The sequence below is a fragment of the Ranitomeya imitator genome, chromosome 1 (genome assembly GCF_032444005.1).
Source record: "Ranitomeya imitator isolate aRanImi1 chromosome 1, aRanImi1.pri, whole genome shotgun sequence".
Taxonomy (NCBI): Eukaryota; Metazoa; Chordata; class Amphibia; order Anura; family Dendrobatidae; genus Ranitomeya; species Ranitomeya imitator.
Genome location: NC_091282.1, coordinates 8,299,827 through 8,323,371, shown reverse-complemented (window position 1 = coordinate 8,323,371; position 23,545 = coordinate 8,299,827). Strand labels below are relative to the sequence as shown.

General features: G+C 47.2%; 1 protein-coding gene across 1 annotated transcript in view; it reads left to right on the top strand.

Moving 5' to 3' along the window:
• The window catches only part of LOC138658224 (receptor-type tyrosine-protein phosphatase alpha-like), a 210,577-nt gene that overhangs the window by 64,478 nt on the left and 122,554 nt on the right, over positions 1-23,545 (top strand). The window contains exon 7 of the mRNA XM_069745730.1: positions 9,792-9,971. Coding sequence (XP_069601831.1) covers positions 9,792-9,971 — 180 coding nt within the window. The remainder of the gene's footprint in view (positions 1-9,791; positions 9,972-23,545) is intronic.

Here is a 23,545-nt window from a genome sequence, read left to right as displayed (position 1 = left end):
TGCTGCAGACATAGAGCGGATAATGCCGCGCCGTCCATTATATAACAGGAGATTACATGTGTGACCGGGCACAATAAGGACCAGTGGGATAATGCTCCCCGGTGTATAGGTGAGTGCCCGCTGTATGTATCCTATACATATATGTAATACGTGGTCGTGGACGACAACCGACTGCTCCAGACATAGAGCGGATAATGCCGCGCCGTCCATTATATAACAGGAGATTACATGTGTGACCGGGCACAATAAGGACCAGTGGGATAATGCTCCCCGGTGTATAGGTGAGTGCCCGCTGTATGTATCCTATACATATATGTAATACGTGGTCGTGGACGACAACCGACTGCTCCAGACATAGAGCGGATAATGCCGCACCGTCCATTATATAACAGGAGATCACATGTGTGACCGGGCACAATAAAGACCAGTGGGATAATGCTCCCCGGTGTATAGGTAAGTGCCCGCTCTATATATCCTATACATATATGTAATACGTGGTCGTGGACGACAACCGACTGCTCCAGACATAGAGCGGATAATGCCGCACCGTCCATTATATAACAGGAGATTACATGTGTGACCGGGCACAATAAGGACCAGTGAGATAATGCTCCCCGGTGTATAGGTGAGTGCCCGCTGTATATATCCTATACATATATGTAATACGTGGTCGTGGACGACAACCGACTGCTCCAGACATAGAGCGGATAATGCTGCGCCGTCCCTTATATAACAGGAGATTACATGTGTGACCGGGCACAATAAGGACCAGTGGGATAATGCTCCCCGGTGTATAGGTGAGTGCCCGCTGTATATATCCTATACATATATGTAATACGTGGTCGTGGACGACAACCGACTGCTCCAGACATAGAGCGGATAATGCCGCACCGTCCATTATATAACAGGAGATTACATGTGTGACCGGGCACAATAAGGACCAGTGGGATAATGCTCCCCGGTGTATAGGTGAGTGCCCGCTGTATATATCCTATACATATATGTAATACGTGGTCGTGGACGACAACCGACTGCTGCAGACATAGAGCGGATAATGCCGCACCGTCCATTATATAACAGGAGATTACATGTGTGACCGGGCACAATAAGGACCAGTGGGATAATCCTCCCCGGTGTATAGGTGAGTGCCCGCTGTATATATCCTGTACATATATGTAATACGTGGTCGTGGACAACAACCGACTGCTCCAGACATAGAGCGGATAATGCCGCGCCGTCCATTATATAACAGGAGATTACATGTGTGACCGGGCACAATAAGGACCAGTGGGATAATGCTCCCCGGTGTATAGGTGAGTGCCCGCTCTATATATCCTGTACATATATGTAATACGTGGTCGTGGACGACAACCGACTGCTCCAGACATAGAGCGGATAATGCCGCGCCGTCCATTATATAACAGGAGATTACATGTGTGACCGGGCACAATAAGGACCAGTGGGATAATCCTCCCCGGTGTATAGGTGAGTGCCCGCTGTATATATCCTATACATATATGTAATACGTGGTCGTGGACAACAACCGACTGCTCCAGACATAGAGCGGATAATGCCGCGCCGTCCATTATATAACAGGAGATTACATGTGTGACCGGGCACAATAAGGACCAGTGGGATAATGCTCCCCGGTGTATAGGTGAGTGCCCGCTCTATATATCCTATACATATATGTAATACGTGGTCGTGGACGACAACTGACTGCTCCAGACATAGAGCGGATAATGCCGCACCGTCCATTATATAACAGGAGATTACATGTGTGACCGGGCACAATAAGGACCAGTGGGATAATCCTCCCCGGTGTATAGGTGAGTGCCCGCTGTATATATCCTATACATATATGTAATATGTGGTCGTGGACGACAACCGACTGCTCCAGACATAGAGCGGATAATGCCGCACCGTCCATTATATAACAGGAGATTACATGTGTGACCGGGCACAATAAGGACCAGTGGGATAATGCTCCCCGGTGTATAGGTGAGTGCCCGCTGTATATATCCTATACATATATGTAATACGTGGTCGTGGACGACAACCGACTGCTGCAGACATAGAGCGGATAATGCCGCACCGTCCATTATATAACAGGAGATTACATGTGTGACCGGGCACAATAAGGACCTGTGGGATAATCCTCCCCGGTGTATAGGTGAGTGCCCGCTGTATATATCCTATACATATATGTAATACGTGGTCGTGGACGACAACCGACTGCTGCAGACATAGAGCGGATAATGCCGCACCGTCCATTATATAACAGGAGATTACATGTGTGACCGGGCACAATAAGGACCAGTGAGATAATGCTCCCCGGTGTATAGGTGAGTGCCCGCTGTATATATCCTATACATATATGTAATATGTGGTCGTGGACGACAACCGACTGCTCCAGACATAGAGCGGATAATGCCGCACCGTCCATTATATAACAGGAGATTACATGTGTGACCGGGCACAATAAGGACCAGTGGGATAATGCTCCCCGGTGTATAGGTGAGTGCCCGCTCTATATATCCTATACATATATGTAATACGTGGTCGTGGACGACAACCGACTGCTCCAGACATAGAGCGGATAATGCCGCACCGTCCATTATATAACAGGAGATTACATGTGTGACCGGGCACAATAAGGACCAGTGGGATAATGCTCCCCGGTGTATAGGTGAGTGCCCGCTGTATATATCCTATACATATATGTAATATGTGGTCGTGGACGACAACCGACTGCTCCAGACATAGAGCGGATAATGCCGCACCGTCCATTATATAACAGGAGATTACATGTGTGACCGGGCACAATAAGGACCAGTGGGATAATGCTCCCCGGTGTATAGGTGAGTGCCCGCTGTATATATCCTATACATATATGTAATACGTGGTCGTGGACGACAACCGACTGCTCCAGACATAGAGCGGATAATGCCGCGCCGTCCATTATATAACAGGAGATTACATGTGTGACCGGGCACAATAAGGACCAGTGGGATAATGCTCCCCGGTGTATAGGTGAGTGCCCGCTGTATATATCCTATACATATATGTAATACGTGGTCGTGGACAACAACCGACTGCTCCAGACATAGAGCGGATAATGCCGCACCATCCATTATATAACAGGAGATTACATGTGTGACCGGGCACAATAAGGACCAGTGGGATAATGCTCCCCGGTGTATAGGTGAGTGCCCGCTGTATATATCCTATACATATATGTAATACGTGGTCGTGGACGACAACCGACTGCTGCAGACATAGAGCGGATAATGCCGCACCGTCCATTATATAACAGGAGATTACATGTGTGACCGGGCACAATAAGGACCAGTGGGATAATCCTCCCCGGTGTATAGGTGAGTGCCCGCTGTATATATCCTATACATATATGTAATACGTGGTCGTGGACGACAACCGACTGCTGCAGACATAGAGCGGATAATGCCGCACCGTCCATTATATAACAGGAGATTACATGTGTGACCGGGCACAATAAGGACCAGTGGGATAATGCTCCCCGGTGTATAGGTGAGTGTCCGCTGTATATATCCTATACATATATGTAATACGTGGTCGTGGACGACATCCGACTGCTCCAGACATAGAGCGGATAATGCCGCACCGTCCATTATATAACAGGAGATTACATGTGTGACCGGGCACAATAAGGACCAGTGGGATAATGCTCCCCGGTGTATAGGTGAGTGCCCGCTGTATATATCCTATACATATATGTAATACGTGGTCGTGGGCGACAACCGACTGCTCCAGACATAGAGCGGATAATGCCGCACCGTCCATTATATAACAGGAGATTACATGTGTGACCGGGCACAATAAGGACCAGTGGGATAATCCTCCCCGGTGTATAGGTGAGTGCCCGCTGTATATATCCTATACATATATGTAATACGTGGTCGTGGACAACAACCGACTGCTCCAGACATAGAGCGGATAATGCCGCACCGTCCATTATATAACAGGAGATTACATGTGTGACCGGGCACAATAAGGACCAGTGGGATAATGCTCCCCGGTGTATAGGTGAGTGCCCGCTCTATATATCCTATACATATATGTAATACGTGGTCGTGGACGACAACCGACTGCTCCAGACATAGAGCGGATAATGCCGCACCATCCATTATATAACAGGAGATTACATGTGTGACCGGGCACAATAAGGACCAGTGGGATAATCCTCCCCGGTGTATAGGTGAGTGCCTGCTCTATATATCCTATACATATATGTAATACGTGGTCGTGGACAACAACCGACTGCTCCAGACATAGAGCGGATAATGCCGCGCCGTCCATTATATAACAGGAGATTACATGTGTGACCGGGCATAATAAGGACCAGTGGGATAATGCTCCCCGGTGTATAGGTGAGTGCCCGCTCTATATATCCTATACATATATGTAATACGTGGTCGTGGACGACAACCGACTGCTCCAGACATAGAGCGGATAATGCCGCACCGTCCATTATATAACAGGAGATTACATGTGTGACCGGGCACAATAAGGACCAGTGAGATAATGCTCCCCGGTGTATAGGTGAGTGCCCGCTGTATATATCCTATACATATATGTAATACGTGGTCGTGGACGACAACCGACTGCTGCAGACATAGAGCGGATAATGCCGCACCGTCCATTATATAACAGGAGATTACATGTGTGACCGGGCACAATAAGGACCAGTGGGATAATCCTTCCCGGTGTATAGGTGAGTGTCCGCTGTATATATCCTATACATATATGTAATACGTGGTCGTGGACAACAACCGACTGCTCCAGACATAGAGCGGATAATGCCGCGCCGTCCATTATATAACAGGAGATTACATGTGTGACCGGGCACAATAAGGACCAGTGGGATAATGCTCCCCGGTGTATAGGTGAGTGCCCGCTCTATATATCCTATACATATATGTAATACGTGGTCGTGGACGACAACCGACTGCTCCAGACATAGAGCGGATAATGCCGCACCGTCCATTATATAACAGGAGATCACATGTGTGACCGGGCACAATAAGGACCAGTGGGATAATGCTCCCCGGTGTATAGGTGAGTGCCCGCTGTATATATCCTATACATATATGTAATACGTGGTCGTGGACGACAACCGACTGCTCCAGACATAGAGCGGATAATGCCGCGCCGTCCATTATATAACAGGAGATTACATGTGTGACCGGGCACAATAAGGACCAGTGGGATAATGCTCCCCGGTGTATAGGTGAGTGCCCGCTGTATATATCCTATACATATATGTAATACGTGGTCGTGGACAACAACCGACTGCTGCAGACATAGAGCGGATAATGCCGCACCATCCATTATATAACAGGAGATTACATGTGTGACCGGGCACAATAAGGACCAGTGGGATAATCCTCCCCGGTGTATAGGTGAGTGCCCGCTGTATATATCCTATACATATATGTAATACGTGGTCGTGGACGACAACCGACTGCTGCAGACATAGAGCGGATAATGCCGCACCGTCCATTATATAACAGGAGATTACATGTGTGACCGGGCACAATAAGGACCAGTGGGATAATGCTCCCCGGTGTATAGGTGAGTGCCCGCTGTATATATCCTATACATATATGTAATACGTGGTCGTGGACGACAACCGACTGCTCCAGACATAGAGCGGATAATGCCGCACCGTCCATTATATAACAGGAGATTACATGTGTGACCGGGCACAATAAGGACCTGTGGGATAATCCTCCCCGGTGTATAGGTGAGTGCCCGCTGTATATATCCTATACATATATGTAATACGTGGTCGTGGACGACAACCGACTGCTGCAGACATAGAGCGGATAATGCCGCACCGTCCATTATATAACAGGAGATTACATGTGTGACCGGGCACAATAAGGACCAGTGGGATAATGCTCCCCGGTGTATAGGTGAGTGTCCGCTGTATATATCCTATACATATATGTAATACGTGGTCGTGGACGACATCCGACTGCTCCAGACATAGAGCGGATAATGCCGCACCGTCCATTATATAACAGGAGATTACATGTGTGACCGGGCACAATAAGGACCAGTGGGATAATGCTCCCCGGTGTATAGGTGAGTGCCCGCTGTATATATCCTATACATATATGTAATATGTGGTCGTGGACGACAACCGACTGCTCCAGACATAGAGCGGATAATGCCGCACCGTCCATTATATAACAGGAGATTACATGTGTGACCGGGCACAATAAGGACCAGTGGGATAATGCTCCCCGGTGTATAGGTGAGTGCCCGCTCTATATATCCTATACATATATGTAATACGTGGTCGTGGACGACAACCGACTGCTCCAGACATAGAGCGGATAATGGCGCACCATCCATTATATAACAGGAGATTACATGTGTGACCGGGCACAATAAGGACCAGTGGGATAATCCTCCCCGGTGTATAGGTGAGTGCCCGCTGTATATATCCTATACATATATGTAATACGTGGTCGTGGACAACAACCGACTGCTCCAGACATAGAGCGGATAATGCCGCACCATCCATTATATAACAGGAGATTACATGTGTGACCGGGCACAATAAGGACCAGTGGGATAATGCTCCCCGGTGTATAGGTGAGTGCCCGCTCTATATATCCTATACATATATGTAATACGTGGTCGTGGACAACAACCGACTGCTCCAGACATAGAGCGGATAATGCCGCACCGTCCATTATATAACAGGAGATTACATGTGTGACCGGGCACAATAAGGACCAGTGGGATAATGCTCCCCGCTGTATAGGTGAGTGCGCGCTCTATATATCCTGTACATATATGTAATACGTGGTCGTGGACGACATCCGACTGCTCCAGACATAGAGCGGATAATGCCGCACCATCCATTATATAACAGGAGATTACATGTGTGACCGGACACAATAAGGACCAGTGGGATAATGCTCCCCGGTGTATAGGTGAGTGCCCGCTGTATATATCCTATACATATACAGTGGGGAAAATAAGGCTACGTTCACATTTGCGTTGTGCGCCACTGCGTCGGCGACGCAACGCACAACGCAAATAAAAACGCACCAAAACGCACGCAAAAACGCTGTGTTTTGCGACGCATCCGTCCTTTTTTGCCGAAATTTGGACGCAAGAAAAATGCAACTTGTTGCGTTTTCTGCGCCCGACGCTTGCGGCAAAAAAACCGCATGCGTCGCACAACGCAGCACAACGCATGTCCATGCGTCCTCCATGTCAAATATAGGGGCTTGACGCATGTGTCGCTGCTGCGTCGCCCGACGCAAACACGCAAAACGCTAATGTGAACGTAGCCTACGTCTATGATACACGGACGATTTTGTAAGTTTTCCCATCTACAAAGAATGGAGAGGTGTGCATTTATTTATTTTTTTTAACTTCAAGTGTGAGAGAGAAAATCTAAAAATAAAAACTAGAAAACCCCATTGTATGATGCTACATAATTACCGTATATACTCGAGTATAAGCCGACCCCCTTCCCCCCAATTTTGCCACAAAAAAAAAATAGGGAAAACTTAATGACTCGAGTATAAGCCTAGGGTGGGAAATGCGGCAGCTACCGGTGAATGTCAAAAGTCAGATCAGTAGGTGAAGTGTTTTTGAATATCCCTATTGAATCAGGAGCCCCATATAATGCTCCATAAAGTTTGATGGGCCCATAAGATGCTTCATATTAAAATATGCCCCATATAATCCTGCATAAAGGTTAATAATGGCCCCATAAGATGCTCCATAGACACATTTGCCCCATATAATGCTCCATTAATGCTGATTATGGCCTCATAAGATGCTCCGTACAGTCATTTGCCCCATATGCTGTTGCTGCGATAAAAAAAGAATCACACACTCAGGCCCCCGGCACTTGCCATACTCGCTTTTCCTCATTCCGGTGCCGCTCCGTCTTCAGCGTCTTCTGCACTGACGTTCAGGCAGAGGGCACGCACTAACCACATCACCGCATCCTCTGACCTGAGCGTCACTGCGGAAGATGCTGAAGACAGAGCCGCGCCGGAATGAGGAGCAGGTGAATATTGCGCAGCGCTCCCCCTCCCCGTTATACTCACCTGCTCCTGGCGCGGTCCCTGCACATCTATTCCCCGGCACTGACAGCTTCTTCCTGTATTGAGCGGTCACAGTTACCGCTCATTACAGTAATGAATATGCGGCTCCACCCCTATGGGAGGTGGAGCCACATATTCATTACTGTAATGAGCGGTACCATGTGACGGCTCACTACAGGAAGAAGCTGCGGCGTCGGGGAACCAGGGACCTGCAGGGACTGCGCCAGGAGCAGGTGAGTATAATTAGATAGCCCCCGCTCCCCCTTCCCTCCCAGTCCCTGGGTATGACTCGAGTGTAAGCCGAGAGGGGGACTTTCAGCCCCCAAAAATGGGCTGAAAATCTCGGCTTATACTCGAGTATATACGGTAATTTGCATTTTATTGCATGAAATAAGTACTTGATACAACAGAAAAACAGATCTTAATATTTGGTGCAGAAACCTTTGTAATTACAGAGGTCAGATGTTTCCTGCAGTTCTTGACCCGGTTTGCAGACACTGCAGCAGGGATTTTGGCCCCCTCCTCCTTACAGATCTTCACCAGATCTTTCAGATTTCGGGGCTGTCGCTGGGCAACACTGAGTTTCAGTTCCCTCCACAGATTTTCTATTGGGTTCAGGTCTGGAGTCTGGCTAGGCCGCTCCAGGACCTGGTTACACACTGACCATTCCGGCCCATACACTATGAACATGTGACCCAAACTCTGGTCACATTATGTAGCTGTAGATGGGTGGTGTGAGTGGTTAGCCAGTCCCGCCCAGCTCTCTGACTAACCCTGCAGGCCGCCCTTTTAACTATACAAATACTTGTGCGACTACAGGTCCCAGAACAGCAATACTGCAGGCTTATAGCGCAGACTCCCTCTGCGACACAGACCGGCCATTTACGATCATGCCGGAGACGGTCTCATTATCACTACTACAGATACGCCTCCATGCTTATCCTGAGGAGCACGTACAGCGCCCCCTGGCTGTAACATGGCTCACTGCATCACACTTCCATATGGGACGACCCCGTTTCGCCCATTTATTGTGTCTTCAGGCACCATAAAATAAAACCTACCCCAGCTGTGCAATGTCTGTTATGTCACTTTATGGCGTAAATCCGAGTTAACTCTGACTCGTGTCACAAGTCACAGGAGAGCAAAATTATTCTACATATGCGTCTTCCAGAGAAATAAGTCCATTTCCCGCTAAACCTTGTAGTTTGGGAGCGATGTGATCAGGGAGATGTTTCCACTCTTCTGACAGTCAGGATTAGGCTGCCGTCACACTATCAGTATTTGGTCAGTATTTTACATCAGTATTTGTAGCCAAAACCAGGAGTGGGTGATAGAAACATCTGCACCACTTCTGTATTTATTATACTTTTCCTCTAATTGTTCCACTCCTGGTTTTGGCTACAAATACTGATGTAAAATACTGACCACATACTGATGGTGTGACGGCAGCCATACTGAGATTTCATCTCTGCAGCCAGCAGGATTGAGATGGCAGCCCTGGGTGGAAGTGACCGGACGTTATCGGGAGAAGTATGTACTCGCCGTATGGCGGAGGCCGGTGGTTAATAATATAGGGGTGTGACGTCGGCTCTAGAATTGTACATATATAGACCGGAAAGATCACCTGCAATCACATTGTTACCAAGGGGCAAATTTTCTTTTCTATTACAGAACAATGTAAAAAACCCTCAATAAATAACTTGGAAAACATCACAAAATTCAAGGAATATTATAATCTGAACCAAAAGATCACAATAACATGTAAATCTGGATATTATCCCTCAACTCCAAGAATCCAGTGCAAATATAATGGAGACCGGGTTGACTGGACACCAACAGCTGTGTGTATAGGTGAGTACAACCTCGGCGTGTGACCTGTGTGTATAGGTGAGTACAACCTCGGCGTGTGACCTGCATGTATAGGAGATGTGATGTAGCGATGTCCTTGCTGTGCAGTGAATAGGCAGTGACCCATATAAAGTTCAAACAAAGTCTTGTTTATTTTACAGCATACTCACAAACCGGAAAAGAAAGCAAACAAGTCCTTCGGTATGCAGCCGGGAAAAAAAACAACAGTCCACAGTCCGCTGCCGTGAGCGTATTACACCACTGTGTACGCTGGGGTGTCTGGCTTTTCAGGCTCTGCCTGGCCCGTGTTTCTCCACACGGAAGGAGCTCTGCATAAGCCTCCTGCTAGGTCTGACTCCCAGACCAGACTGACACACCCAAACTCTCTTGCTGGGTTTTTTTTTTCTATCCTCCTGATTCTATGGCCATGGGCCACTATAAGATCTGGGCTGGAGGAAACGGACCGGCCCCACTACCATCCTGCAGTCCGTTTCAAAATAAAAGCCCATACCAGGTTTTCCTGAATAAATTCTGGGACAAATAACTTGACCCAGTTCACACTTACTTTTATTCTTCCCTGTGTCTCACAGGCAACCTGCTGTGAGCACCGGGCACTCCAGCGGATCTAATATGCTTCCAAGCACATCCTGGGGGACACATAGCGACCCTCACATATGGCACCGGTCACTGCCTCACATACCCCTCCCCCTCTGTTCAGACTTGTGGGGTTGAACATTTGTCAGCATACATGGTGCCCGTGACAGGGCATCTGCATTTCCCTGTGATTTCCCAGCCCGATGTTCCACAGAGAAGCTGAAATTTTGTAGGGACAAGAACCATCTGGTGACTCGGGCATTCCTTTCCTTTGCATTTCTCATCCAGACAAGGGGTGAATGGTCTGTTACCAACCGAAACTGACGCCCGAGCAAATAGTAGCGTAGGGACTCCAAGGCCCATTTGATCGCCAAGCACTCCTTCTCCACTACGCTATAATTTTTCTCTGCCGGGGTCAGTTTCCTGCTTAAATAGGTGACTGGATGCTCATCCCCATTCACCTCTTGCGACAGCACCGCTCCTAAGCCTACCTCTGAGGCATCGGTTTGCACAATAAAGGTTTTCTTGAAGTCGGGGCTGATGAGGACCGGCTGTCCACACAACGCCGACTTCAGAGACTGGAACGCTTCCTCTGCTTGAGGATTCCACTTGACCATCACCGTTTTCTTCCCTTTTAACAGGTCCGTTAGGGAAGCCGATTTACCAGCAAAATTGGGTATAAACCGACGGTAATACCCAATGATGCCAAGGAATGCCCTCACTTGTTTGGAACTTAAGGGCTTGGGCCAGTTTTGAATGGCCTCAATTTTGTTCACTTGAGGTATGATAACCCCCCGGCCGATCACGTATCCCAAGTACCGGGCTTCCGTGAGACCTATCGCACATTTCTTTGGGTTTGCTGTTAACCCTGCGGCTCTAAGAGACTCTAGCACTGCTTGTACCTGGGACAGATGGGTATCCCAGTCGGTACTAAAGATGACTGTCATCCAAATAGGCCGATGCGTAATCTCTATGTGGTGCTAACACAATGTCCATCAGCCTCTGAAATGTGGCCGGAGCTCCATGTAACCCAAAAGGTAGGACAACGTATTGAAAGAGACCCTCTGGGGTTATAAAAGCAGTCTTTTCCTTCGCTGACTCTGTTAAGGGAACCTGCCAGTAACCTTTCGTGAGATCCAGCGTGGTGAAGTACTGGGCCTTCCCCAGTCTCTCAATTAGCTCGTCCACCCATGGCATGGGATACAGGTCAAATTTTGACACTTCATTTAACTTCCTAAAGTCATTACAGAAGCATAATGACCCATCAGGTTTTGGTATAAGTACAATGGGGCTAGCCCACTCACTTCGGGACTCCTCAATGACTCCCAACTGAAGCATTTGCTTTACCTCGGCCGCGATGGCTTGCCTTCGGGCTTCTGGCACTCGGTACGGTTTCATCCGCACCTTTACCCGGGGCTCAGTGACAATGTCATGCTGAATCACTGAGGTTCGCCCCGGCAGCTCTGAGAATACATCCATATTCTGCTGTACCAAAGCTCGAGCCTCCCGCCGCTGCTGTTTTGTGAGGGCATCATTGACTTTTACCTCACACCTGGCTGTGTCCTTGGCCAGGGCCAGAGGGACCTCCGATTGTATGACCGTAGTTGCATCTGTGACCAAACATTCTCAGTCCTTCCAGGCCTTTAGCAGGTTTACATGGTACAACTGCTCGGGTTTTCTTTTCCCGGGTTGGTACACTTTGTAATTCACTTCCCCCACCTTCCCCCGTATCTCATAAGGCCCTTGCCACTTGGCCATGAGTTTACGCTCTGGGGTGGGTACTAGTACCAACACCCGGTCTCCTTCTTTAAAGGACCTGACCGTGGCCCTTTTATTATACGTATGGCTCTGAGCGGCCTGGGCATCCAACAGATGCTCCTTTACGATGGGTTGCACGACTGCAATCCGATCCTGCATACTTGCCACATACTCGATAACACTCTTATGTGGAGTGGGCTCCTGTTCCCATGTCTCTTTGGCTACATCCAGCAGCCCCCTCGGGTGCCTGCCATACAATAGCTCAAATGGGGAGAACCCCGTGGACGCCTGCGGTACCTCGCGTATGGCGAACATTAAATATGGCAATAACATATCCCAATCCCTCCCATCCTTGGTGACCACCTTTTTGAGCATGGCCTTGAGGGTCTTATTAAACCTCTCGACCAACCCATCGGTTTGTGGATGGTACACTGACGTACGCAACTGTTTAATTTGGAGCAATTTACATAGCTCTCTAGTCACTTTAGACATAAAAGGGGTTCCCTGATCTGTAAGGATCTCCTTGGGGAGCCCAAGACGACAAAACATGGCAAACAGTTCACGGGCTATTAGTTTAGCCGAAGTGTGCCGGAGCGGTATCGCCTCTGGATACCGGGTGGCGTAGTCTACGACTACTAATATGTGCTGATGGCCCCGGGCAGATTTTACTATTGGTCCCACCAGATAGTGTGTATAGGAGAGTGCGACCCCCACGTGTGACCTGTGTATATAGGAGAGTATGACCCGGCATATGACCTGTGTGTATAGGAGAGTATGACCCGGCATATGACCTGTGTGTAGAGGAGAGTACGACCCGGCATATGACCTGTGTGTGGAGGAGAGTACGACCTCCACGTGTGACCTGTGTGTATAGGAGAGTACGAACCCCCCCGTGTGACCTGTGTGTATAGGAGAGTACGACCCCCCCCCCCCCGTGTGACCTGTGTGTATAGGAGAGTACGACCCCCCCCGTGTGACCTGTGTGTATAGGAGAGTACGACCCCCACGTGTGACCTGTGTGTATAGGAGAGTACGACCCCCGCATGTGACCTGTGTGTATAGGAGTACGACCCCCCCCCCCCCCGTGTGACCTGTGTGTAGAGGAGAGTGTGACCTGTGTGTAGAGGAGAGTACGACCCAGCATATGACCTGTGTATAGGAGAGTACAACCCCCACGTGTGACGTGTGTATAGGAGAGTACGACCCCCACGTGTGACCTGTGTGTATAGGAGAGTACAACCCCCACGTGTGACCTGTGTGTATAGGAGAGTATGACCCGGCATATGACCTGTGTATAGGAGAGTATGACCCCCCACGTGTGACCTGTGTGTATAGGAGAGTATGACCCCCACGTGTGACCTGTGTGTATAGGAGAGTATGACCCGGCATATGACCTGTGTGTATAGGAGAGTGCGACCCCCACGTGTGACCTGTGTGTAGAGGAGAGTACGACCCGGCATATGACCTGTGCGTGGAGGAGAGTACGACCTCCACGTGTGACCTGTGTGTATAGGAGAGTACGACCCCCACGTGTGACCTGTGTGTAGAGGAGAGTACGACCCGGCATATGACCTGTGCGTGGAGGAGAGTACGACCTCCACGTGTGACCTGTGTGTATAGGAGAGTACGACCCCAACGTGTGACCTGTGTGTATAGGAGAGTACAACCCCCACGTGTGACCTGTGTGTATAGGAGAGTACGACCCCCGCATGTGACCTGTGTGTAGAGGAGAGTACGACCCCCCCCCCCGTGTGACCTGTGTGTACAGGAGAGTACGACTCGGCATATGACCTGTGTGTACAGGAGAGTGTGACCTGTGTGTAGAGGAGAGTACGACCCCCACGTGTGACCTGTGTGTATAGGAGAGTACGACCCGGCATATGACCTGTGTATAGGAGAGTACGACCCCCTCATGTGACCTGTGTGTAGAGGAGAGTACGACCCCCTCGTGTGACCTGTGTGTATAGGAGACTGCGACCCCCACGTGTGACCTGTGTGTGTATAGGAAAGTGCGACCCCCGCGTGTGACCTGTGTGTAGAGGAGAGTACAACCCGACATATGACCTGTGTGTATAGGAGAGTATGACCCCCACGTGTGACCTGTGTGTATAGGAGAGTATGACCCCCACGTGTGACCTGTGTGTATAGGAGAGTGCGACCCCCACGTGTGACCTGTGTGTATAGGAGAGTATGACCCGGCATATGACCTGTGTGTAGAGGAGAGTACGACCCGGCATATGACCTGTGTAGAGGAGAGTACGACCCGGCATATGACCTGTGTGTGGAGGAGAGTACGACCTCCACGTGTGACCTGTGTGTATAGGAGAGTGCGACCCCCACGTGTGACCTCTGTGTATAGGAGAGTACGACCCCAACGTGTGACCTGTGTGTGTATAGGAGAGTACGACCCCCACGTGTGACCTGTGTGTATAGGAGAGTACGACCCCCGCATGTGACCTGTGTGTAGAGGAGAGTACGACCCGGCATATGACCTGTGTATAGGAGAGTACGACCCCCTCATGTGACCTGTGTGTAGAGGAGAGTACGACCCCCTCGTGTGACCTGTGTGTATAGGAGACTGCGACCCCCACGTGTGACCTGTGTGTATAGGAGAGTGCGACCCCCGCGTGTGACCTGTGTGTAGAGGAGAGTACAACCCAGCATATGACCTGTGTGTATAGGAGAGTACGACCCCCTCGTGTGACCTGTGTGTATAGGAGACTGCGACCCCCACGTGTGACCTGTGTGTATAGGAGAGTACAACCCCCACGTGTGACATGTGTGTATAGGAGAGTACGACCCCCACGTGTGACCTGTGTGTATAGGAGAGTACAACCCCCACGTGTGACCTGTGTGTATAGGAGAGTATGACCCGGCATATGACCTGTGTATAGGAGAGTATGACCCCCCACGTGTGACCTGTGTGTATAGGAGAGTATGACCCCCACGTGTGACCTGTGTGTATAGGAGAGTATGACCCGGCATATGACCTGTGTGTATAGGAGAGTGCGACCCCCACGTGTGACCTGTGTGTAGAGGAGAGTACGACCCGGCATATGACCTGTGCGTGGAGGAGAGTACGACCTCCACGTGTGGCCTGTGTGTATAGGAGAGTACGACCCCAACGTGTGACCTGTGTGTATAGGAGAGTACAACCCCCACGTGTGACCTGTGTGTATAGGAGAGTACGACCCCCGCATGTGACCTGTGTGTATAGGAGAGTACGACCCCCGCATGTGACCTGTGTGTAGAGGAGAGTATGACCCCCACGTGTGACCTGTGTGTAGAGGAGAGTACGACCCGGCATATGACCTGTGTATAGGAGAGTACGACCCCCTCATGTGACCTGTGTGTAGAGGAGAGTACGACCCCCTCGTGTGACCTGTGTGTATAGGAGACTGCGACCCCCACGTGTGACCTGTGTGTAGAGGAGAGTACAACCCAGCATATGACCTGTGTGTATAGGAGAGTATGACCCCCACGTGTGACCTGTGTGTAGAGGAGAGTACGACCCCCACGTGTGACCTGTGTGTAGAGGAGACTGCGACCCCACCGTGTGACCTGTGTGTAGAGGAGAGTACGACCCCCACGTGTGACCTGTGTGTATAGGAGAGTACGACCCAGCATATGACCTGTGTATAGGAGAGTGCGACCCCTGTTGGCATATGCAACAGATTAGGTCCTACTGAAGAAATGACAGCAGACATTTTCACGAAGGCGTTGAATGCTGATAAACATCAGAGACTAATAAAAAAAAGTTGGGTTTGATTGAATAAGTCCTTACTGTTGAGAAAGGGTGTTGGCATATGCAACAGATTAGAACTTATTATCAGTGAAAGGAGGACTTTATACTAACCAGACAGCAGATGGCGATAGTGTGTAAAGTCATATACTTGCTGTAATGTGGGGAGGGAAGCTCTCAGTTGTTGGTTGTTTTCTTACTTCCTGTTTTGCTTTTCTTCATGAATGTGTTGTCTTCAGTGCACGGACTGTGTGACACTGAATTGTATCTCATGTTTATTCAGTATGAAGTAAATACTGTTTACTCAAGATATCTTGCTGATTGAAGCTCTCCTAAGTACAGCGGTGACTGCAAGAATACACACTCTGCAACAACCCCCACGTGTGACCTGTGTGTAGAGGAGAGTACGACCCCCACGTGTGACCTGTGTGTATAGGAGAGTGCGACCCCCACGTGTGACCTGTGTGTAGAGGAGAGTACGACCCCCGCATGTGACCTGTGTAGAGGAGAGTACGACCCGGCATATGACCTGTGTGTGGAGGAGAGTACGACCTCCACGTGTGACCTGTGTGTATAGGAGAGTGCGACCCCCACGTGTGACCTCTGTGTATAGGAGAGTACGACCCCAACGTGTGACCTGTGTGTATAGGAGAGTACGACCCCCACGTGTGACCTGTGTGTATAGGAGAGTACGACCCCCGCATGTGACCTGTGTGTAGAGGAGAGTATGACCCCCACGTGTGACCTGTGTGTAGAGGAGAGTACGACCCGGCATATGACCTGTGTATAGGAGAGTACGACCCCCGCATGTGACCTGTGTGTAGAGGAGAGTATGACCCCCACGTGTGACCTGTGTGTAGAGGAGAGTACGACCCCCTCGTGTGACCTGTGTGTATAGGAGACTGCGACCCCCACGTGTGACCTGTGTGTATAGGAGAGTGCGACCCCCGCGTGTGACCTGTGTGTAGAGGAGAGTACAACCCGGCATATGACCTGTGTGTATAGGAGAGTATGACCCCCACGTGTGACCTGTGTGTAGAGGAGAGTATGACCCCCGCGTGTGACCTGTGTGTAGAGGAGAGTACAACCCGGCATATGACCTGTGTGTAGAGGAGAGTACGACCCCCACGTGTGACCTGTGTGTAGAGGAGACTGCGACCCCCACGTGTGACCTGTGTGTAGAGGAGACTGCGACCCCCACGTGTGACCTGTGTGTAGAGGAGAGTACGACCCCCACGTGTGACCTGTGTGTAGAGGAGAGTACGACCCCCACGTGTGACCTGTGTGTATAGGAGAGTACGACCCAGCATATGACCTGTGTATAGGAGAGTGCGACCCCTGTTGGCATATGCAACAGATTAGGTCCTACTGAAGAAATGACAGCAGACATTTTCACGAAGGCGTTGAATGCTGATAAACATCAGAGACTAATAAAAAAAAGTTGGGTTTGATTGAATAAGTCCTTACTGTTGAGAAAGGGTGTTGGCATATGCAACAGATTAGAACTTATTATCAGTGAAAGGAGGACTTTATACTAACCAGACAGCAGATGGCGATAGTGTGTAAAGTCATATACTTGCTGTAATGTGGGGAGGGAAGCTCTCAGTTGTTGGTTGTTTTCTTACTTCCTGTTTTGCTTTTCTTCATGAATGTGTTGTCTTCAGTGCACGGACTGTGTGACACTGAATTGTATCTCATGTTTATTCAGTATGAAGTAAATACTGTTTACTCAAGATATCTTGCTGATTGAAGCTCTCCTACAGGGGTGACTGCAAGAAGACGCACTCTGCAACAGTTTATGGGCCCAGGCACCCCAGACACTACAGGTCTGCACTACAAGCTCAGGCAGCAGGATCCTGGTTTATAACCCCAGTGTAACAATACATAGGTACTAAGGAATCTGATAGCGTGGGATAAAACCAGTCTGAGAGCAAAGCTGCAGTAAAAGATGTATTTAAACAAAACAGAAAAGCAAACAAAGCTAACACAGATATTCCTGCAATTGAAACGAGGTGCTCAGCACAATATGGTAAACAGAAAAGCAAACAAAGCTAACACAGATATTCCTGCAATTGAAACGAGGCGCTCAGAACAATATGGTAAACAGAAAAGCAAACAGAACTAACACAGATATTCCTGCAATTGTAACAACGTGCTCAGCACAATATGGTAATCACCGCACAGTGAATAGCGGGACGCGACCGCTTATATGAACCAGTCCAGCAAGGATGTGACGAGGGAGCAAACAAGACACTTGACAAGGAAGTCCAGTAGATTAGTGGAAATGCACTCAGAACTTAAACTTGAGGATCCAGCAGAAGTGAAGTAGAAATGCACACAGTACTTATGAGGAAGTCCAGCAAAACTTGATCCCACGTGCGCACAGCACTAGTTTGTGGAAGTTCAATAATAAGCAGGTGGTGCATTGAGCATGAAGTCCTGGTGAAAGAGGATTAAGGGAAAAAGAGGGAGAACGCTATCTAAGCGTAGTAGATGAGTACAACACTCTTGGTGAGATAAGCAACACTGGAAACTTGCTCACCTGGTGTGGTTGTGCAAAGAGGCACAACACTGGGAAAGTCTTGGCAAACAAGGGAAATCCTTCCAAAGGTGTACGGCCAGTCGCAGCAGTAACAGAAGTGAGACACAGCTCAAAGAGACGAGGCAGCTGAAGCAGGGAGATCCCCAGACCACAGGCAGAAGCTCAGGAGCCAGCAGCACAAAAGACTTAAATAATCAAGACTGACAGGAAGTTCCATGACAGTGTGAGATCCAAGACTCCATCTTGGATCAGGGCGAACAGGAACAAGGGAAGTCCGGAATCCTTACACCCAGATAACGGAGCACACAGATAAGCTCTGTAAACAGAAGGAACTAAATCCAGATACAGAGTGACAGAGGAATTCACCATCCCAGGAGCTGGATATAATTGCAGAGAATTCACAGGACATACAGGAGAATATCTTCAGTACAACTCTCTAAACAAGTAAAGGTACCGTCACACTAAGCGACGCTGCAGCGATACCAACAACAATCCGGATCGCTGCAGCGTCGCTGTTTGGTCGCTGGAGAGCTGTCACACAGACAGCTCTCTAGCGACCAACTATGCCGGTAACCAGGGTAAACATCGGGTTACTAAGCGCAGGGCCGCGCTTAGTAACCCGATGTTTACCCTGGTTTCCAGCGTAAAAGTAAAAAAAAAACAAACACTACATACTTGCCTTCCGCTGTCTGTCCCTCGGCGCTCTGTTTCTCTGCCCTGTGTAAGTACAGCGGCCGGAAAGCAGAGCAGTGATGTCACCGCTCTGCTTTCCGGCCGCTGTGCTTACACAGGGCAGAGAAGCAGAGCGCCGAGGGGCAGACAGCGGTAGGTAAGTATGTAGTGTTTGGTTTTTTTTTTCTTTTACGCTGGTAACCAGGGTAAACATCGGGTTACTAAGCGCTGCCCTGCGCTTAGTAACCCGATGTTTACCCTGGTTACCAGTGAAGACATCGCTGAATCGGCATCACACACGCCGATTCAGCGAAGTCAGCAGGAGGTCCAGCGACGAAATAAAGTGCTGGACTTTCTGCAGCGACCAACGACATCACAGCAGGATTCTGATCGCTGCTGTGTCAAACTGAACGATATCGCTAGCCAGGACGCTGCAACGTCACGGATCGCTAGCGATACCGTTTAGTGTGACGGTACCTTAAGACTTTATAAAGATGATGAGTAACACAGAACTGAAATTTACAGTAGCTAAACTGAATAGTGAAAATTATCAGTTATGGAAATTCAAAGTAGAGATGTTGTTATCTAAGGATGATCTATGGGAAGTAATTGTTACAGCAAGACCAGATCAAGATAATCCGACATGGGATAAGAAGAATATACAAGCGAGAGCCACCATTAGCTTATTAGTGGATGATGCTCAATTAATACATATAAGAAATGAAGAAACAGCTAAGGGAATGTGGGAAGCATTAAGAAAACTGTATGAAAGACCTAGCTTGAATCACAAGTTATTTTTATTAAGAAACTTGTACAGTATGAGATTGAGTGCAAATGACGATATGCAGAAGCACATATTCTCAATGATGGAAGTGATATCACAGCTAAGATCTATTGGTGAAGATATTAAAGAAAGTCATGTAGCAGCTATATTGTTGTGCAGTTTACCAGATTCATATACAGCCTTGATAAATGCCCTTAAGACGAGACCAGAAACTGACATTACATTAGATTTTGTGAAAACAAGACTAATAGATGAATATCAGAGAAGAAAAGAACAAAGAAATTATTCTTCTACTGAAAAGGACAGTGGAAATCCTCTTAAAGCTACAGAATTTCAAAAACCCTATAATAAAGAGACAAGAGAATGCTTCAGATGTAAGAAAAAAGGTAATTTAAAGAAAGACTGTACCATATGGAAAGCAGAACAACAAAAATTACAACATAATAAGCATACACAGAAAGTAAAAAACACAATTTCCGATTCATGTGAGAATAATTGGAATGGCACATTTAAAGTAACAGACAAGAAATCATCACTTGGTTGGTTTATTGATTCAGGAGCAACGAGTCATATGACAAGTGACAAGAATTTCTTTACTGATCTTGATTTAGATAAGAAAGAAGCCATTTATCTCGCAGATGGAAGCAAAATAACCGCAGAAGGTATCGGACAAGGTATGCTAAATTGTTCAAACAAGTTCGGACAAGATTCAAAGATACTTGTACAAGATGTGTTGTATGTTCCAAAATTGGAAGGCGGATTATTATCTGTGAAACGTTTAACAGCAAAAGGACTAAGGGTACCGTCACACAGTGGCATTTTGATCGCTACGACGGCACAATCCGTGACGCTCCAGCATCGTAACAATATCGCTCCAGCGTCGTAGACTGCGGTCACACTTTGCAATGTACGACGCTGGAGCGATAATTTCATGACGTATGTGCGATGTAGAAGCCGTTGGTTACTATGCGCACATCGTATACAATATCGTGCACACCTTTGTTACACCATGCGATCATGCCGCCACAGCGGGACACTAGACGACGAAAGAAAGTTTCAAACGATCTGCTACGACGTACGATTCTCAGCGGGGTCCCTGATCGCAGGAGCGTGTCAGACACTGCGAGATCGTAACTATATCGCTGGAACGTCACGAATCGTGCCGTCGTAGCGATCAAAATGCCACTGTGTGACGGTACCCTTACAGTGAAATTCAAAGACAATGAGTGTGCAATTATTGCAGGAAACAAGGTGATAACCAAAGTCAAGGCAGATGAACAATTATATCATTTTGACACACCAAAGGAACAGATGAAGGTATGTACACATGATCGCAAAAACTGTATTCACATGTGACATAGACGTCTAGGACATAGACACCCTGACAGTATAAGGGAACTACAGAGAAAAGAATTGACAAAAGATTTAAAGATATCAGATTGCTCAATTACCATAAGATGTGATTGTTGTATAAAATCCAAAGCCACAAGGATATCTATTCCAAAAGATAGTGAGATGAAAAATGAAAGACCACTTGATTTGGTGCATACTGACGTATGTGGACCCATGAAAGTGACTACATCAGGAGGCAATAGATACATGTTGAGTTTTATAGACGATTACTCAAGATACACAGTCACATACTTAATTAAAAACAAAAGTGAAGTTTTTGATAAACTTGTAGACTATGTAACAAGATCAAGTAACAAATTTCAAAGGAAGCCAATTGTCATCAGAAGTGATAATGGAGGTGAATTTACAGGTCACAGAATAGAAGACTACTTAAGACAAAATGGAATAGAACACCAGAAAACGGTTCCATACACACCTGAACAAAATGGAGTAGCAGAAAGAAAAAACAGAACTCTAACAGAGATGATCAGATGTATGCTGACAGATTCCAAACTACCAGAGAAATATTGGGGTGAGGCAGCAATGACAGCTACTTATCTACAGAACCGACTTTTTTCCAGAAAACTGACGAAAACTCCATATGAACTGTGGCAAGGTATGAAACCAAGTGTCAATCATTTAAAAGTTTTTGGATGTAAAGTTTTCATATTCATTCCAACAGAAAAACGTTCCAAATTTCAAAACAGATCCATGGAAGGAATATTTGTTGGATATAGTGAAAATTGCAAAGGATACAGAATGCTAGATCCCAAAACAGAGTTACGGTGAGTAACAGTGTGACATTCATTGAAGATTTAAATGAAGACATTATGATTTCAGTTGAAACAAAAAATGAGAAAACCAATAATGACACAACTGAAGAAATATCTGATGAGAAAGAAGTAGAAATTAATGAAGAACAAAATACTGAAAGTGAAGAATCACAACTACAAACAGACACAGAACCAAGACGTTCAATGAGAGAGAACAAAGGAAAACCACCGAAACGTCTCTCATACAAGACAAGCACAAGAAAAATCTGAGCCTACTTCTTGGGAAGAAATATCTAAACTTCCTGTAGAAGAAGCTAATAAATGGATAGAAGCAACAGAAACGGAAATTAAATCCATGCAAGATTCAAATACATGGACACTGACAGATTTACCAGAAGGAAGAAAAACCATAGGATGTAAATGGATTTTTAAAGTTAAATACAAAACAGATGGCACAGCTGAAAGATACCGAGCAAGACTCGTAGCTAAAGGGTATTCTCAAAAATATGGAGAAGACTATGATGAGACATTTGCTCCAGTTGTCAAACACACTACAATAAGAACTTTACTTACAGTTGCAGCAATGAAACAGATGCAACTGAGACATCTGGATGTAAAGACAGCTTTTCTGAATGGAGATTTAACAGAAGACATTTATATGGAACAACCTACAGGATTCAAAGATGAAAGAAATCCAAACAAAGTTTGTAAACTACAGAAAAGCATATATGGTTTAAAGCAAGCAGCTAAAACGTGGAATGACAAAATCACGGAAGTACTTACAAATGAAAAATTTCAAAGAAGCAAAGCTGATACATGCTTATACACAAAAAGGCTGATTAATAGATGGATTTACATACTCATATATGTGGACGACATTTTGATTTGTTTTGAACAAGAAAGGGATAACGAAAACATTCTAAAAATCCTGAAGCAACATTTCGAAATTAAAGACTTGGGAAATGTAAAACAATATCTAGGAATACAAGTAGAAAGAGAAGAAGATGGAAGTTTCCTACTGAATCAAAATCACATGATTCAAGACATAACAGAAAAATTTGGATTAAAAGATGCAAAAACAGTAAAGTCTCCAATGGAAACTAATTATCTCAAAGAGATGAACAGTGAACAAAATATGCCACCAAATAATGAAGAATACAGAACAGCAATAGGAAAACTACTGTATCTAGCGAACGTTACAAGACCAGACATCGCAGCAGCAGTAGGAATCCTGAGTAGAAAGGTATCAAAACCAAATAAAGCTGATTGGAATGCCGTGAAGAGAGTAATGTGTTATTTGAAAGGAACTAGCAATGTTAA